At 34.4% G+C, this 19575-nt stretch overlaps 1 protein-coding gene and 2 long non-coding RNA genes across 8 annotated transcripts; 2 read left to right on the forward strand and 1 right to left on the reverse strand.

The window, feature by feature from the left end:
• Positions 1–4057: 4057 nt before the first annotated feature.
• LOC110782878 (uncharacterized) lies at positions 4058–5554 on the forward strand. Its single transcript, XR_002531989.2, has 2 exons — positions 4058–4780; positions 5191–5554. It is a non-coding gene; the product is annotated as an uncharacterized lncRNA (long non-coding RNA).
• On the reverse strand, positions 4965–13841 carry LOC110782877 (uncharacterized). 6 transcript variants are annotated; one of them, XR_002531988.2, is made up of 6 exons: positions 13648–13841; positions 12915–13002; positions 10168–10296; positions 9896–10010; positions 6470–6521; positions 4965–5402 (listed from the first exon to the last, which is right to left on the reverse strand). It is a non-coding gene; the product is annotated as an uncharacterized lncRNA (long non-coding RNA). The 6 variants fall into 6 exon arrangements; XR_008918689.1 differs by lacking the exon at positions 4965–5402 and adding an exon at positions 5437–5912 and having other exon boundaries at positions 9896–10007; XR_002531987.2 differs by lacking the exon at positions 4965–5402 and adding an exon at positions 5437–5912.
• Positions 7625–9910, forward strand: LOC110782876 (protein JINGUBANG-like). The gene has a single exon (XM_021987119.2). The coding sequence runs from the start codon at positions 8562–8564 to the stop codon at positions 9822–9824; it is 1263 nt and encodes a 420-aa protein (XP_021842811.2). The 5' UTR covers positions 7625–8561; the 3' UTR covers positions 9825–9910.
• Positions 13842–19575: the final 5734 nt, after the last annotated feature.

The raw sequence follows: 19575 nt of genomic DNA on the forward strand, positions 1-19575 counted from the left end.
TTAAGAATTGGGGGTTTGTAAGAATTGAGAATGACAAAAGTGGTGGACAGTTTTGCTTTGTATGTGAAAGTGAAATTGTGGTTCCATGTTCATTTTTAGTAATTGGACAATTTTATTTTGGGTTGGGGGGGGGGGGGGGACCAAAATAGCAAATCGGAGAAATAAAAAAGGATGAATTAAGAGAGTTATTATAATTTTTAATCAAATAGTTACGCATTGGGATGATATAGTTATGTTCTATTAATTACACTTACAATAAAATAGTTATTTTTATAATCACATAGTTACAGTATCTATCCTAATTGTAACATTTTGTCTATCATATATTTATGTTTTTTTAAAAGTTGACATTAGTGGTTTTATTCGTATAACAAGTAATTAAAAAAAAAAAAAAAAAGTACTCTACACACTGTTCTCTTTATTTAGAATCTTCAACTGATAAGGGGTAATGAATCATTCTCCGATGTATATTTACCAGCGCATCCATTTAGAATGATGTATATCCATCAGTAAAGATGTTTTGCATATCCGGATCCCTATCATTAAATGGTAATCTGATTTTCTTATCTTATTAAAAATTAAAATTAAAAACATGTTCAATAGATTTTCGAGTTTTCCACAACCAGTGTACAATGCCTCATGTCAAGAGAATGACTTAAGAGTTGGTGTATTTGCCATCAAAAGTGGGGTTAAAAGCACTTAGACATATAAATCATCAACGTCAAAATTGTTATCTACTAGTACTACGTATATTATTGACATTGTTGGTTTAGGTTGAACGTAGTATTTGAACTTTGGTTTAAAGCAGACAGTATATACATTCATTTTTAGACTACATACATAATCTTGAAGTTGTTATTTTGACATGTTAAAACTGAATCACTATTTCTCGTCCGCTTAATCGGCTTGTGCCAATATCTATCATAAAATTTGAAAATTTTACTACATACTTTCGTAATTAGATATTTTCTTACGTTGAAATTAAATTTCACACACGACTCAAGTTTTCAACAGCTAAAATTTTGAAAAATATTGCAGATCCTTTCTAGTCAAAAGTTAATTAAATACTTTAAATCATACAAATTAATCGAGTTAAACAGAAGTATGCTTAGATTAACTAAATAATACTTTAAATAATACCAATGATGTCTTGGCCTAGTGGTTAAGACTGAGGGCCTGTATAATAGGTCTCAGGTTCGAATCCCCCCGCCCCCATTTGTAATTTATATTGCCCTTGTGGCTCATTCGCACCAAAAAAAAAAAAAAATTAACTAAATAACGACAACGCCGTTAGTAACATCCAAGTATATTCAATAAACAAGTCAAATTCGAAAGTTACATGCACGTGGTATAACCAACATTTTTGTATGGCTCATTTAGCTCATATCCTCTCCACCCAATACACTTTTATAATTAGATTTTGTTCTCTTCATCTTAATTATATTTATTGAGACAAGACAGAAACAAATCAAGAATGGCAAAAAGTACTTGCAGAAAACATTCATATCAAGCAAGACCAGAAAAATTCAGAATAAACTAAATCAGAAATCAGACAAGACTTTACCATAAACTAGAAAAATTAAACCATACCAAGTGAAGAGTACAGAATCTAAGTTTAGGAGTTTTACGTGAAAAAAAATTGTATTTGGCATATTTTCCCTTTTACCAAGTGCTCATTCATCCGATTATGTTCTCAGGATCGAGGGTAATTTTTTTCTCTTTTGGAAAACCTAAAATGAGCCAAAATGATCAACTAAGAATATCCAAGTTTACGCGATTCTATTATTGTAAGGTCATGCATCTTTTTGGAACAATTTCCACCTTAAGTGATGGAAGATATCAAATGTCCCAAAAAAATATTTCTTTTTAAAAATTCTAAATTTTTGGTAAACGTCAATTTTTTTTTTTTTAAAAAAAAATCAGCACAAAATCGCCAAATTAATTAGTGGCCAATTAAGTTGACCATTTGTGAGTTAACGAACCATGGTATCACCAATAGGATTGCCGATTTTGCTAGTAAAGTCGGCAATTCAATTGGAGATTTTGCTAGTGTAGTGGTGATTTGTTAACAAACCAGAAGTTATATATGTACACAGGCCCGGCCCAATCGATATGGAGGCCCTGTGCTGAAAAAAAAACTTTAAAAAAAAATTTCTATAAAAAAAATTAATAACCAGTATAATTATGATGAAGATGTTTTACCAATAAAAATTACTGCTGTGATTTATACGGAGTATTTCAAAAAAAAGTTAAAATTATTGATAAAAATTGAAAACAGTGGATGAAGGGAATCGTCTGCTCTTGCATGGGGTGACGAGAATCTAGAAAAACAAAGAAAAGGTAGAGATAAAGTAGTGAAGTACAAATATCACACCCCACTTGTTTACACGTGTAGTTTGGGTTTTGGGTTCCATTCAGTTTTTCTCACGAATTTGGAGGCCCTTTGAAAGATGAGGCCCTGTGCTGAGTCCCATTTGGGCTTGTACATGGCCGGGCCTGTATGTACACACTTGTACTGAGTACTAGACCTGTTCAACGGGCCGGAGGCCTAATAAAAGCCCGTATCCAACCCGTTTGATAACGGGCTCAACCCTTTAATTTTATAAAAGGGCTGGGCTGTTAGAGGGCTTGACTATTAATGGATTATTAAAGGGTTCAGTTGGGCCCTAAGAGGGCTTAAGTAGGGTTATGTTTTATAAAGTCTGTCAGTTTGTGTTTTAAAAGAAAAAATCCTATCACCCTCCCTTGCTCCTCTCTCTCTCCTCCTGACCGATGGTGCAGGTTTCTTACCAATTCAAGGTTGCTGGTTAAATCTACACAGTGATACGCTGGTTAATAACCAAGGTTACCTTGTAGGTAGCCATTGCTGTCACCCTTCCTCCTCGAGCACCAGCCTTTAGCCCAAACATGACCTGGCAACGTTGGTAGGGAGTGCTCCCATCATAGGTGGGGTTGTGGCTTTCTTACCAAGGTTGTTGCTGCTGCCGCCATGAATTTTTTTGGAAATGGATTAGATGAGATTTTTTTTTTTTGTTTAAATGAGAAGAGTTACTTGAATCAATTAGAGAATTGAAGTCATGAGTGTTTACCTATATACTGAATTGAACGAAATCGACGATCACACTGTTTTTTTAATAATTTTAAAACGGGTTGGCCCGGCCCGTTTAAAATCTTTATGCAACCCGGCCCAGCCCGGACCATTTTATTTCGGCCTGGCCCTAACCCGGCCCGTTGAACAGGTCTACTGAGTACACCAAATTAGGAACTTTAGGAAATAGGTCAGAGAACTTTGACATATTTTATCATTTTAGCCGTAAATTGTTCTAATTTTTTTGAGGAAGTCCAAATACATGTCTGGCATGTATTTGCAAAAACATGCCAACCCCAAATAAAAAGATAAATGTAAATGTTAAATATTTTTGGGGGGAAATGTATAACGGAATTGTAAATTTGTAAAACGGGGTGGTGATTTGGCATTGCTGAGTTGGTATTGGTATTACAAAAATGGTATTGGTATTACAAAAATGGTACTAAACTTTTTTTAAATGGTACTCGTTTTGTACTAAATTTTATAAAGTGGTATTAATATCACAAAAATGGTGCTAAATATTTTAAAATGGTATTCATAGGATCCAAGTTGGCAAACGGGGTTGACTATTCAACAATTTCAAAATGGCTGGGAAATTACAAACAAGCCCATGGCATGTATTTCATAATACATGCATGGCTGCGATTTTGACGCCCTCAATTTTTTTGTCCGGAAAATATATTTCCTCCATTCTACAAATATAGCATCATGTTGATTTTTACACCATTTACGTTGTGCCTTTGACCATCTTTTATAATATATACATAAGAAAATATGCAATCATGTTGAATTTTGTTAGATTTGTATCAATATTTACTTTCTGAATATCAAATTTTATAATTTTTACTTATAATTCGAAAGATTAAGAGCCAACATTACGTGTAGAAAAACGTAAAGTCAACATAATATAATATTTAAGTAACGAAAAAAGTACGATAAAATCATAACCAGAAAGCGTACCAACATGATTGCAAAAGCAAAATATTATTGCCACCACTAATCAAATTTAGGCAAACCTTTCATCTTCCAATTAGATCAAACCAAATGTTAGATAAGGCTAATGAATTGTAACATCTATGTCCAACAAACTTCATTGCTATGGGCATTCGGTGATAGGAACTACACTTTCTTTCAAGGCTGTATAACTTCAAATTAAATAAACAAAAAGTTAGAACGAGGCGAATTAAGGATCATGCATACGAAAAGTGTATCGTACATTCGTACTCCTATAATAATTACTGAATTATACATCCGAGAGTATCGTCCAAATAGTACTCCCCAAGAAAAACACAGCAAATACAAAACAAAGCGTGCACGACATAAATACGCTAGATAACATAAAATAACATGTGAAACGACAGACGTAACATACAAAATTATTTTTTAAAAAAAAAAAGAATAACATAGCATAACTGCCAAAATTATAAGCATAAGTAGCCTTAAAATGAAGAAAATTTACAGCAACGCTTCATTTTCATTTTGAAACTCTCTCCTATCCACTTTCTCACTTCACAACTATCACAAATCGCCATTTTAAAGACTTTAAAGTTTTCTCTCTCCTCTTCATTTACATTTCTTAAAACTCTCCTCCCCCATTTACGTTTCTCCCCGCAATTTTGAAGATTTCTGAAGTAAAATGGAAGAAAAACAGTCTGAAAAACATCTAGAAAACAAGAAATTCAAAAATATAAGGTGAGTAATATTAATTTCTAAATAATTATGTAGTTTCTTCCTAATTTTTGTTCATATTTTTGAATTTTTTTACTTATAAACCCTCATTTTTTGAGCTTGTTTTCCTTTTTAGTTGTACAATTGTAGTTTTGTATAACTTGAAGACGGTGACACAATTGCATCCTGAATTAAAATTCAGTTCGTAATTTTCGTCAATTTATAAGCTAATCTGTTTTCATAATTTTATACTACGTTTGTTATTTTTTACATAATATATGTTACTTTATCTTGTACTTATGTTATTTTATTGTATATTCGATGATAGTATGATACCTAGGGTTTATCTTGTACTTATGTTACTTTATCTTGTACTTTCTCCATTTTCTTTCTCTTCAACCTTGGGATACCTTCCTCCCTGTACTGCCTACCAGTGGCACCTTTGATACGGGCCTGGGCCGCGCCAATCATGAAGAAAGAGAGCCAACTTAACAAGTTCAAATGAGGTTCCACCTTAAAATCATATGACAATAAGGGGAGTATCCTCTTATCCTTATTAAGTGATTAACTCTCACCTCTTTTCTCAATGTGGGACACTCACGTGTATTATTTGTGAAGGCTTGCTTCAACACGGTCTGTTGACTTCCTGTGTAGGCAAATATGAAGTTCACATAATTGAATGTCCTTCAAACAAAATTCTTGATATTGTTGATAAACTAGAACAAGATTAGTACACATACTGACTTCATTGTGAAGACTTGTTTCTTACCTATTATGAGTCTTACTAATATACATGTACACGACAATGTCCAAAGTCTAACTAGTTAAGCAACAAACCAGAGATAAGAATACAGAAAAGATGACAAAACTAGCAAGTAGTAAGCTAGTACATTCTAGTGTATAGAATTGTGTTATCTTTCCACACATATATACTCCCGCTTAGATAGTTACATGGGCGAGTATATCCTTAAACCAATATAATGTACTTCTTGCTAGCGACCCTTTTCTGTAAACTAAGTCTAGGACCACCATGCAATACTCTTGCTGGACTCAACCAAAGGCTTCAAAGCTAAGAAGAAGAACAACAGTTGCTTCAATTCGGGGAATAGGGTTGGGACTACAAAAGTTGTTGAGTAGGACACTCACTAGAACAAGTCTGTTTCAGAACATGTAAAAGATCAAAGTTTGCGCGACAAAATAATTCTATAGTAGCACCATGAACCGACCCCTATGACTTCAGCTATTGTAAAAGCCATATGCAATTACTCAATTAGGATTAGATATAGTAGGTGCATTAGCCTTAGGGTGCGTCATGGCACTAAAGTCATATCAGTTTTAGACCTTAGGGAAAGATAATTATAATTAACTAAAATGTCTTATTCCATTGTATGTTGCCTTACTCTAATACAGCTACGAATATAATAACAACATCAATTATATGACTCGAATACACTGTTAGCCCATACTCCGATACTCTTTGTCTGTGTTCATTATTAAGCTTACAACTCTTTTCAGAATTTAGTTTTTATTATCCAAGCGTGGATCGTACTATTCTACCAGTTCTACAACACTTGCTCCAATTTTATTATTTTACCAGCCAAAGAGGATATGTGACAATACTCTTCCTCCCTGTTTATCATTTGAACAATCAAATACATCTACTATAACCAAATTAAGCATGTTAGTATGTGGAACAGGGAAGATTTTACCAACCTGTAACATTCTTTACACTTCTGTGATATTCCTCAAACATCACTTTTCAAACCTGATAAAGGATAACCAAAAGAAAACAACATTGTTGAAACGACTGCAAGGAATAACAAAAAGCACCATAATCTTAAACAGGACAGCTAGGTCAAATTAACCATTCTGAGATTAAAAGGTCAATCTGAAAAATGTTATTTTCATGTCACTTACCTCAGGTATCTAGAAGATAAGCTCCCTTATCATAAAAATCAACCCCTAACCTCCTTTCTTCCCCACCCTATTACTACATCATCTCATTGCAACTTGGTGAAACATATTGCTCCTTTAGTAGTTCAATATTCTAAAATAGGTTGCTATAGAGATAATTAACCAGTGCTTATGAAACAAGAAGCAATATTATAAACTCCATTACAAGACGGTTAGCATGCTTCACGTGGCGTTAGTCAGCATGATTAGGGTTAATCCCCACCCCTCGCCCTGATTTCATCACTTTTAGGAATCATGAGATCAATCTATAGCTTTCAACACGTACTATTCTGAAATCAACCAAAATAAGTGGTACATGTTCTAAATGATTCTTAATTTAAACACACAATAATAAAATTAGTCTGGGTCCCTAAGCTGACCTAATTTGAAACTCAAGTTGTTTAAGTTAAATTGTAAATGGGTAAGATCAATATGGTATTGTGGTCCTGGTTATTCCACAAAGATGGTTTTGTATTAAATTATTAGTGTGAGGCAAAGGATCTTGTGCTCTTTGGTGACATGACTACGCTTGTTTCACAATTGGCATTCTTTTAAAAGCTAAATCAAATAGTATATATTATAAAAATCAAATCAAATCAAATCTAACCTAAAAACATATCCTTGCTACATGGTTTATTTAGTCAGATTATTATTAATGACTAGATTAAAGTCTCAACCGCCGAGTGGTATACTTGTTCATGAATCATGACCCCAATTCAATCTACGCAGATTTGTACACCTAATGACCAAATATCTAAGTTAAAACATGGACGTTGACAAACAACTAAGTACTCTTTGATCTATCCTGTATGCGTTTACTCCAATACTTGGGATTATTCTACTCCGTAATAGACACCAGGATGTATCCAAAATAGCACTCGTAATGGCTTAAAATGTCCAACCCCTAAGAATGTTTTATCATTGTTGGCATGACGACTAGCCAATGTTGCTTCATACAAGTATGGAGTATTTCTTCATAAGTGAGCTGCTGTTGTTAGATGGTCTAATCGAAGGTACCGCAAGTTGTTTAATAGTTTAATACATGTTTCATTGAATATGATCTCATTCTTAATTTTATGTAGTCTTCAAATATGCACCAAACCTAACCACTCACCCTAGGAAAATTATAAACGAAGAAGCTACTAAAGTTGAACTTACCAAAAGATACCAGTTTAGTAGTTTACACCTTATCCTTAACAAGCGAAGAAGAACCGATGGCTGGACTTTTCCAATGTAAAAAAGACCATAACTTTCAAAACTTTGCAACAAAAAGTAAAAGAATGAAATGACAATTTAGGGTGTGTCCTCTCACCGTTAAAAAATAAGTTTCAAGTCTAATAAGTTAGATAGCCTTTAATAACGTTCAATCAAGTAAGACTGTAAGAGTTTAAATCAGATCTTATAAGTGTACTCTATTACGCAATTACATGTCAAATAAGTTCAAATCAAGTCTTATAAGATTAGATAAATTTGGATAACTTTAGATATACTCGGAGAAATAAGTTTATGTTTCATCCGAGGAAGAAAACACTTTGACACTAAACAGACAACTATAAAAAGGTGAAAATGGATGGACCCATAATATGGGTTAGTGCTATGTGCGCCTTGCTAAGTTGGACTGAGTTCCCCGTACAATATCGTATTGCTTACATTCTCAATAGTATCTTGTGAAACCCCACTATTTTTATTTATTTTGATGAACTTTCTACTTTATTCAAATGCATTTTATATTTTTATCCCTTAACATAACTTACTTAATTTCACGTCTTTAAAAACACGTTATGTTGTAATCTCTTACCCACCCATCAAGCACACCTTTTTACCTCTAAAACTTTGAAGAAGAAAACCAAATATGGGACTTCTTCAATATCCGCTACCTTGCCATCTAGGAGAAGAAAACCAATCTAACTCTCATGGTTGTCGATCTGGGTACTCTTCCTCGTCGTCTTCATCCTCTCTCACGTCACAACTAAGTCTCCAATCCCTCCCTTCTCTCTCAATATCCCAACAACTTGATCAGAAAACTAACACTACCATGCACCACCAGTGTATTTCCACCCTCAAAGGCCACACCTCCTATGTCTTCTCCCTTGTCCTCTCCGGAAAATATCTATATAGCGGTTCCTCGAACGATGAAATCCGGGTTTGGCCTAGGGAACTTACCATGAATAATCAGAGTCCAGCTGAAATTAATAGCAATAATATTGTTGCTACTACAAATGGAGCAGTAAAGTCCTTGGTGGCTTTGGAGGACAAGCTGTTTAGTGCACATCAAGACCATAAAATCCGGGTCTGGAAGATTGATAGCAATAAGGAAAGCCACCATAAGAGGTACAAATGTATAGCTACTCTTCCCACAATGAACGACCGTTTCCTAAGGCTGTTATCTGCTAAAAACTATGTACAGGTACGACGTCATAAGTCATGTACCTGGGTCCATCATGTTGACACTGTCTCAGCACTTTCCTTATCAAGTGATGGATCCCTCTTATACTCTGCCTCATGGGATCGGACCTTCAAGGTATGGCGTACCTCCAATTTCAAGTGTTTGGAATCAATTCCTAAGGCTCATGATGATGCCATTAATGCTCTCGAGTTATCTAAAGATGGATATGTCTACACCGGATCAGCTGACAGGAAAATCAAGGTGTGGAAGAGACACAAGGGAGAGCGAAAGCATTCGTTGGTGGCAACTTTAGAGAAGCACAAGTCCGCTGTCAATGCATTGGCTCTTAGTAGTGATGGGTCTGTGCTTTATTCTGGAGCATGTGATCGCTCGATTGTAGTGTGGGAAAGAGAATCTAATGGTGGTGGGAATATGGTGGTGGTGGGAGCACTTAGAGGCCATAGCAAGGCCATTTTGTGCTTGGCTGTGGTGTCTGATCTGCTGTTCAGTGGCTCAGCTGATAAGACTATCAGGATATGGAAGAAGTCAGGTATTGACAAGAAATATGTTTGTTTGGCAGTCTTAGAGGGACATATGAAACCTGTTAAGTGCTTAACTGCAACTGTTGATCCAAACAGTAGTACTGATTCTGGCACTTCTTATTTAGTGTATAGTGGTAGTTTAGATTGTGATATTAAGATGTGGAAAATTTGGGTTCCTTTTCAGTGAGATTTCCCATGTTTTATGTTGTTTTTGTAGCATTTCGTAAAATGTAAATAGAAGAGTGAGCAATACATAACTGATTTTTTTATGGACATAGTCCCTTGGAGTCGGCCTTGTGCAGAACACTTCTTTCAATCCTTCGCCCTTCCTCTCAGTTCATGAGTTCATCCGAGGATTTCTACCTAGTACCTACTGCCATATAATCGGTGCATTTTTGTCATTCTTAAGCATCTACAGTCTCGGATTTGAGGTAGCTACCTCATCGGGCAAACAAAGCAGGAACAAATCAAAAGTAAATTTAACGGTCACAGAAAAATTGCTACCTAGGAGATATACTGGAGAAATTTACCTATGAAAGTTGCAAAAAGAACTCCCAGCTTCCTTGAGTAAATGTAACAGTAACTTCATGGGCAATGGGCAAACCAAACCTAAATGTCTGAAGAACAAACTCCTAATCTTGATAACAAGAACTCATTCCCTGTTACAAAGAGAGAGTGTCTGTGTTACAACTAACTTTTAGATAGGCTAAGACAATATCTACCCTCGGCAGTAAAGCATAATATTGACCCCCCGGAAATGGCAGTTAGACAGAGAAGCCTTATGTCCCAATTCTCTCTGTAACATAGCATTCAACTGACTACAGATAAGGGACCTATACACATATCAAAAGCACAAATGTAGGATTCAGTATTAAGGAAAGAAGGCAGGATCATGTTCATGGATTTAGTTCTGAGCCGCAGAGTAAACATAGCAGCAAGCAGAACAAAGAGACAGGAGAAACTTCAAGTAAAAAGCTATTTCTTCCTTAAAACCAAAAAGATAGATATGCAAAGTAAAATAGAAAATGAACTTAATCTCCCATGGGAAGTAAAGTTAAATTCTTCACTACATACGAGTACGGAGTATGAAACTATGCAAGTCTTTTTCTTAAAGAAAAAATGGGACGTTAAGGTTTAACTACCTGTCTACACTACAAGAACCGTTTAATTTTAGAACTCAATATTCCATCATAATTTGCAAATGAAGACTGCTTAAAAATTTAAGTAGTTTTCTTTTCTCTAACTATCCTTATTGTATTATATAATCCAAAGACATAGAATGCGCGATACAAAAAAGAATGGCTCTCCGAGAATATCTATTTAAGAAGGAGAACAAGCAACAAAGATTATATGAAAATTAGTACTTCAAACTTCAGTTTACTATACTAAATTAATGCAACTAGTCAAGAAGGTAGGTAAAAGTCATTTCTTAGTCCTGTAAACCATTATATTAAATCCATTCCTTAAGAACGTTACAAAGACATGGCCTAAGGAGACACGAAAAAGGGAATCCTTAATCTGATTTTCCCTCATTGTTTAAGGTTATAACTTTTCTACAACAGGAACAGCACTAAGACAAGGATCAAGGAGACAAATGAAGGTTCAAGATAATCCTAGATTCCCCTTAATGGTGAATAAAGAAAGACAAGAACCTTCTAAGCAGATTTCACGCAACCCTGCCACGTTGAAGAGCGGCAGCAAGAAGGAAGGTAAAAAGGAAAAACAGAAGAAGGTGCTGCAATCACCCAGCCCTTTTGACTCCCAGAATACTCTGCATCTAGATTAATTATGATGTTCAGTGCTCTAATTAATATAAATAAAAACGTCACAAATGGAGAAACCAAACGAGTAAAATCTTGCAGCAACAATGCAAGATTATAATGACATAAAACAGCACCCAATAGACAAAAAGAGAGAAGGAAAGGATAGCACTACTGACTGGTATCTTCTAGAAGTATTTCAATTCGATAATATTATTCTTGAACATGATGGTAGGAAAAGGCTCTTAGAATCGCAGTCATCCCCCAACAAATTTACCCACATGACGCTACCAAAAATGTAGTTTGCTTTAAATAGTTTTATTATATCTCAAACTGAAATGCAAGGTGAGAGTACAAACATATCAGACATCATATCTAAAATCATATACGAAACAGTACTAGATCAATCTAGCATATCTGCATATGTAAGAAAACTATTATGTTGAAATTGTAAATTTTGTCTTGTGTTGTGTTGTATTATGTAAGCACAACTGACTTCTATTGGCTATTTCCAAAAGCTAAAAGATCATCCAACTTGGAATTGGAAAATTATAGGCATTACTTTTAATTTTTAATAATTTCCACTTCCAAAAATGAATCTTTTATAATGGCTAAATACGGAGTAAGCCTTTATTTCTTAATGTATCTTTAATAATTTGCTGAACAATCCTTTCTTGCTCAGAATATAAGACTTATTATAATATAACAGCGAAAACTGCAGTGTGCTAGGTGACATAAGAACAGCAAAAACTGCAGTGTGCTAGCTGACATAAGAACAGGAAAATCCGCAAGAATACTCTGTTTACTATTGGAAGCAAATTAGCAATGAATTAAGTTAGTTGGGCCATTTGCAACTGAAATAGGTACAAACTCAGTGTTAAATGTTGCTGTTACTTATAGTCACAATTATATACCAACATTAAAATGCATTACATATTCGCACAACAGACTTAATTGCTTTTACACTGGTAGTATAATTTACGGGAACAGATTAATAGGGATGAAGATCAGAAAACACCCACAACAAGAACGGTTCGAGTCAAATTCTAAAAACTGGAAAAATTTCCCCAATTTAGAAAACCATAAGCAACTGCTGTTGGGAAACTAGGAATAGCACCTAAGAGCATCTCCAATGGTTAGCTAGTTTATGATGTATCACGTCACTTTTTTAAGCTACTTCTTTTCTAGCTATGATGTACTCCAATGGTTAAACACAACTTTTTCCTAATTTTATTAATTTCAGAATTTTTCTATCGGTTTTCCTCCCTCTAGAAAAATTTCAAGCTAATTAGCTTTGTTGAGCCAATTTGCTTCAATAAGCTAGAACCCCTTTTTTACTCCAATGGTTGGCAAATAGCTTGAAAAAAATATATAATTGCAAGCAAGTCCCTATTAGTAACCATTGGAGATGCTCTAACCACCACATTTCCACATGTACAGGTGTTCACAAAGAGCAGGAAATCAACCCCAAGCAAGTAGGATAATATTGATTTGTACTTTTACAAAGAAAAGCATACCATAGTAATGGGGATGAATTAGACTGTCATTGAAAAATCAACATCACCTTGCCTTCAAGCAACTCACTCACAATGCCTGAAAATCAAACTACACACATAGGGCAGCAAGTTAAAATTAGGATAATCGGTAGAACATAAGAGAGAGGATGTTATTAAGAAATCCATTCCTAGGAAAGAAAAAAAATGAATAAAAGACCAACAAAATCAAAGGACCTTCGTCCAGAATCATAGTAACATACTAACATTGTCCAATTCCCAAACTAGTGATACCACATACTGATAATGGTCAATCATTAAACAAAAGTGATAAGTTTTGGCCTAATTTCTAATTGTCTAGGGCTAATCAACAAAAAGGGCTAATCAACAGAAGTTTTGATACAATTCTAGGGCTAATCAACAAAAAGGGGAAACGATCAAACTTCTAATTGTGTTTACGAATAACCCCAAAATAAAATAAACAAATCAACTTCTTAACCCTTAATTCGAGCATAAAAAAGAGATTACTTTGCGATAATCAGAAATCTTTAAGGCATAAAATCGAGAGACGATAAGCGTATAAGTCGAATGAAATTACGTAAGACTGGACGTAGAACACTCAATTGCGAGATACGAATCAACAAATTACGCAAAAAAAACGTAAATCAGCAAAAACTAAAAGGCGAAATTAAATTAGGCGAACAAATATCACATAAGTAGCATAAAGTTCTGCAGAATTGAAGAACTATAAACTTACAGATTTGAATTTATTGATTTAATTAAAAAAAAGTATCGGAGTTGCTTAGGGTGTGAAAGCTGAGTGAGAAACTGAGAACTGTGAAAGTGTCGCAATTGGCGGGAATTCGTGAAACAAGATGGCTCTGTAATTGGGCTGGACTTGCAAATTGCAATGTGTGGGAAACGGAAGAATTGAGACTTGTGACTGGCCCATCATCTAGTGACGGGCTGAAGGATGTCTCATTTGAGACTTGGGTTGGGTTGGGAACTTGGATGGCACTTATAAATCACCTTTCGTAGTGGGATTATTTTCGAATTACAGTGAAATCTATAATATCCAATCTAAATTACGAGATATTTAAAGTTATTGTCAAAAAACTGAACCATTCAACTTGTATGAAGTACGAATACAAAAGAGAGTTGTTAATAGACTCAAATTAGTTGGGTTGTTTTTTTGAAATGTCCTACAGTACTTATAAATTTACAACCAAGTTCATTTCTATTACGTAATACAGTCGGTTATTACTAGAAGTTACATACCACTTGATGAAAGGGTAATGTACCTTATAAATAAACATCAATATTGGTATATTTTAATCCTAAAATTATTTTTATAAAGGAAAATTTGTCATAAATGACCTTTTAAAACACAAAAATTGTGAGAAAGGACATTTTTAAAAAAAAGTTGTGAAACAAGGCCCAAATTGGATTTTTTGTTGTCAATCAGGACTAAATGTGATTTTCCGGTAGTCAACCACTGCTTCTGGCATTGACTGGCGCGTGACAAGCACGTGGTTGACTTTTTTTAAAAACTTCCCTCCAAATTTATCAATCCACAAACGCTTACATAAAATATTTTATTCATTTTATTCATCAAACCACAAATGCTTACATAAAGTTTTCAATAAACTAAAACAACTCCGCTTACATAAAGTTTTCAATAAACTAAAACATAAATTTGGAGGGAAGATTTTTTTTATAAAAAAAAAAAAAATCGTAAAATGTCCACCACGTGCTTGTCACGCGCCAGTCAACGCCGGAAAGCAGTGGTTGACTACCGGAAAATCACATTTGGTCCTGATTGACAACAAAAAAGACCAATTTGAGCCTTGTTTCACATCTTTTTAAAAAAAAAGTCCTTTCTCACAATTTTTGTGTTTTAAAAGGTCATTTCTGACAAATTTTCCTTTTATAAAATATCAACTGAGTACTTGACCATTGATAGACAAGGGTTTGTTGGCCTTAACTCAGTTGACCCAGCAATGAATTCATTACGGGTGCAATTAATTATGCCCATTGTTGCCCCTGATTATGAACTTATGAGTCCATAATCATTGCAGATTTGCAGTGCGTGACCTACATGATATTTTTAATACAATTTGATTGTCATTCTTTAATGTAAATTAATTTTGGCAAACTTATAAATACTTTGGAGCCTTGGAGGCAAAAGTTCAAGAATACATGTTGTAAGTTTATGGCATCACTAATTATTCTATTATTTTTATCATGGAAGGTTGGATTTTATTTACCTGTTTTTCACTTATGCTTTTAAACTAAGCTAAATTAGTTTTGAACTTTTAATAGTTTATTTCGTTATTTTTTATAAAGGGGGTTTTATATAATGATGAAACAAACTATCAAAACTAATTTTTTCAGAAAAATTGGAAATAATGTGAACATGATGTGTCCTAAATGAGTCTTCTATGAGATCAATGGAAATCCAAATGTGTAGGACATTATGCTACAACTTTCTTTCTTCGTTTTCTTGAATATTTGTATATCTTGGGCCTCCTAGAAGAATCTATAGGTAAACTTTTAAATCCTCAAAGACTTCTTTTATTTTGCTAAAAGCAGATATGTTCTTACAATTTCTTCTAGTAAACTATCCTTTTAAGATGAGATAATGATTACTGCACGATTTTGGTTTAATTAAAGAAAACCATTAAATTAAAATAACATAAACAGCTTTTCCTAGTTGATAAGCTTTAATTTTGTAAAGGTCAAATGTAAAAGATAAAGTGAATAGTAAATCTTTGTTAAAAAAGGAGTAATTTGTTACTCCGTATTTTGTACACAAAATAAGGCCTGGATTTTTTTAAAAACTTATAGAAATTTTGACTCTTTAAATTTTCCCAATAAGGATCTTTGTATTCCCAATAGATGTAACTTTACTTTTGCTAATAATCATCTTGGTGAAAAGAAAAAACATACACCTTAAATAAGACGGATACGTATGCAGATCAATAGATAAATTATAAAACGGAAATAAAATTATCATAAAATGATCAAAAGGCACCTTAAAATAAAATAAAATTCATTTTTTTCTTATTTACGGGTGTTAAAATTCACTCCCCTTATAAATCACTCTATCAACATATGAATGTACTCTTTAACCATATTGCCCTTTTGATAATTAAATTTACTCCTCGAAGCTTTTGAAAATAAAAATAACAATTGTATGGCCATTGTAGCAGAAATTCTAACCCTCTTTATACTTCTTCGGCTTGGAGTAACTTTATCGTAGGTGTCTTCTTCCATCCTCCTTACAGTTCACACCTCCGGTCAATCCGCTATTATATTCAGATAGTAGTACTCCTCTGTCCCAATTTGTTTACCGTATGTTTTATTTTAATCAATTCTTAAAAAACTGCCTTTTTTTTTTTTATAGTAATAGATCATTATGTACCCCACTTACATAGTTACATATACTCATAAAAGTTTAAAAGACTACTCCGTATTTTATTTCATTTTCTTGTAAAATTTTAGCCCAAACCTTAATAAAGCAAATTTGTCTATACTAGACAAACATTCAAATAAGGACGAGGGAGTAATAAGCTAAGTAACTGCTTGAAATTAAAGTATTGTTCAATTTTGCAAACATTTGAGTCCTTACGGTTGTTGTCCTGCGTACATAAATTATTTATTTAAATTTAGGTGAACCAGCCACAATATAATACAAAGTATAAATGGAGGAGGAGAATTTCTAACTCGTGATCGATGTAGTACTCAAACCCTTTTTATCAACCACTAGGTCAATATTTCGACATGCTATATTTTCTGGCGTGCATAGAGCCACCGGATGCAAGACGATAGATAATGTATAAATTAAAAGATTTGATCACAGGTTTTGAGTATCACCCCCTCTAAACTCTACCAAGTAAACTAGTTGACATCCACACTTCCACGTACTACGAATTGCAGTTATAAATCTCCATTCCACAAAAATCCGTTCAATTTTTGCTCATTTGATCAAACTTTCAATTCTCACTTGAAATATTTAAAATATAAACCCAAAAAATACACTACATACATAGGTTTAGGTGTACCAATAAACGAAATTTGTAGTAATCCAAAATTCAAAAGTAAGCACATGAAGTAAAAGATAATGAAATAGACATTTTGACCTTTTTCCATATTTGCTCACCAATAAGGGCAATAACAAACTAACATTATATAGTAGTGATCTTCAAACGCACTATCAACAAAAAAGAGTCTCACTAGTCATTTCATTACCTTTTAATGGCTTAAATTTTGACATCAAAAATAGTTCATTTTCTACAACAGTTTATAGTAATATTCTCATTTCTGATAATACAAAGAAACAAAACAAATTAGGAGCACGATTATATAGTGATATAAAGATAAATTTTGTTTTGAAAATAATATAATTATTTATGTTAGTGGATCATCCTATTTATATTTGAACAAGAAATTTACAATTCAAAATGCTTCATTCGGTGGGAGTGGAAATTTGAACCCCTCCAAATGGTGTTGTGATTTTTATATTTTGCTATTTATATGAAGCACCAATAATTAAGGGAGTAAGTGAGATTGTTTTTCTCAAGGAGAGCTAGTCACACCGTAGACAGAATTTTATCTCGAGTTATAATTATCATTCTGTTACTTAAACCAACTAGACTAGATGATGAGTATCAAGTTTATGATTTTACTAAATAGAACAACCAAATAAATTTAGACAACAAACACTACAAGGATTTGTATCTTTAACGACAACTTATTTACGACGGGTCAAAAATTCCGTCGTAAAAAGCTTTTACGACGGGGCTAACAACCAAACAAAGACGGGAACAACCGTCGCAAATGTCTTTTATTACGGGGTTAACGACGGTATTTTCCATTAACGACGGCCCCTTTTTATGACGGGTTCGTGACAGGAAATCCCGTCTTTAATCAACAATTATTGGCTTTTGGCGACGGGATTTCCCGTCGTTAATGGTACAATTTTTTGTAGTGAAAAGTGACGTAAACACACTAGAAATTTTCCATAATTTTAATGTTACTTTCTTTAGCACACTATTTTATTTTCTCCCAAATAAATTTAACAATCATGCATGTGAAGTAATATTTTTATTAAGAAAATCGTATTTCACATGTAACAATCTAAGAGTCGTCCGGATCAATAACTACTTGTCTAATTAATTTGTTGTATTACTTGTAATCCCATTTTTTGTACTAACGACGTAACTGCTTTGTCGTATGATCATGTCATATCGCCAGGTATACGTACTATCGTGTCTGCAGGTCAAGACATGTCGTCTATAAAGGTCGTGACTTGAAACAAGCGACCGACGACAAGGAGTAAGCGACCAGGAACTAGGTTAAGGTTATGGATCAAGATCCAAGGCTCAACGCCGCCAATAGAGTTGATCAGGTCAAGGAAGCATACAACGACTAATTAAGTTGTTATGGACGGGCGGAAGACGTGGAGGAGTTGGCCACCCAGGGATTCACCTAACTGATATATCTATTGCCCTACTACTATAAGGGGCAAAGCCAAACACAGCAAGACTGTGAAGTACTGACCCTAAAACATCACGTGCGAGAGTCCCAAATTCATAAAAGATAAGAGAGCTAATCTATTACTATATACTAAAACAGACACCAGAAATGACACATGTCAATTCCTGGTGTAAAATTTTCCCGCCTAAAATATTTTCCAAAAATATATATCTTTTTGTTTTATTTTTATTCTCTACTTTTTTGTAAACTATCTTTGTATGGAAAAAAGGTTAATAAATTATGGAAATAATAGATATCACGTAATAAATGGAGAGAGAGAGAGTGCCTAGAGAGAGAAATAGTAACCCCAATCAATGGACAGTAGTTAACCGGAGAAAACCTAGAACCACCACCGCCGTTGCCCAAAAAACATGTTTCATCAATTTCCTACCTGTAAACACCTGCCGGCAAGACCTCCACTACCTATTCTGCCGATATGGAGAAATTGATTACATTCAATTACCGGCTATCTCCCGTCCTCACCGGCGGCACCGCTTCGCTTTCGTCAAGTTCAAAGCCAATCTAAGCGCCGCCAATGCAATTAGAGGAGTAGATGGAAGGATAATAGGCAATAATCGAGTCCGAATTCATCCTGCGAAGCGAGATAAGGTGTCCCCGGTTTTATCACCCCCAATCACCAACCATCACCCACAACCAAAATCAGCCCAGAAAACACCTACCAACAAGAATGCCCAATTATCAACAAGAGACCACAGATCTTACAAGGAAGCATCACTCAACCAAATCAAAAACCAAACCCAACCCCCAGACAACACATCCTCTAAAACAAACCCAAAAACACACCAGAACCGAAAACCGGACCAAAAATCACAGGAAATCCCCCCCAATGAATCATCACCCCAACCAGACTGTTACAAATTTGTCCCGTGTCTTGCGAGAAGAATGAGTTCCCGCATACTGGGGGAACAAGTCGAAAAAACAAGAGATGAACTGGTAGTTAAGGAGATAAATGGTGAAGAATATATCACTATCAAAGGCTCAAAATCTACAGAAAATGCAGAACTGTTCAAAAGAAGTGTCATTGCAACGGCCAACTCTTCACTTTCATCGGACAATATACTCGAACATATACTCGCAGAGGGAGTATCCTGTCTAACAATCAAGCCAATGGGGGGTATGCTACACC

This window comes from Spinacia oleracea, chromosome 1 (assembly GCF_020520425.1).
Source record: "Spinacia oleracea cultivar Varoflay chromosome 1, BTI_SOV_V1, whole genome shotgun sequence".
NCBI lineage: Eukaryota > Viridiplantae > Streptophyta > Magnoliopsida > Caryophyllales > Amaranthaceae > Spinacia > Spinacia oleracea.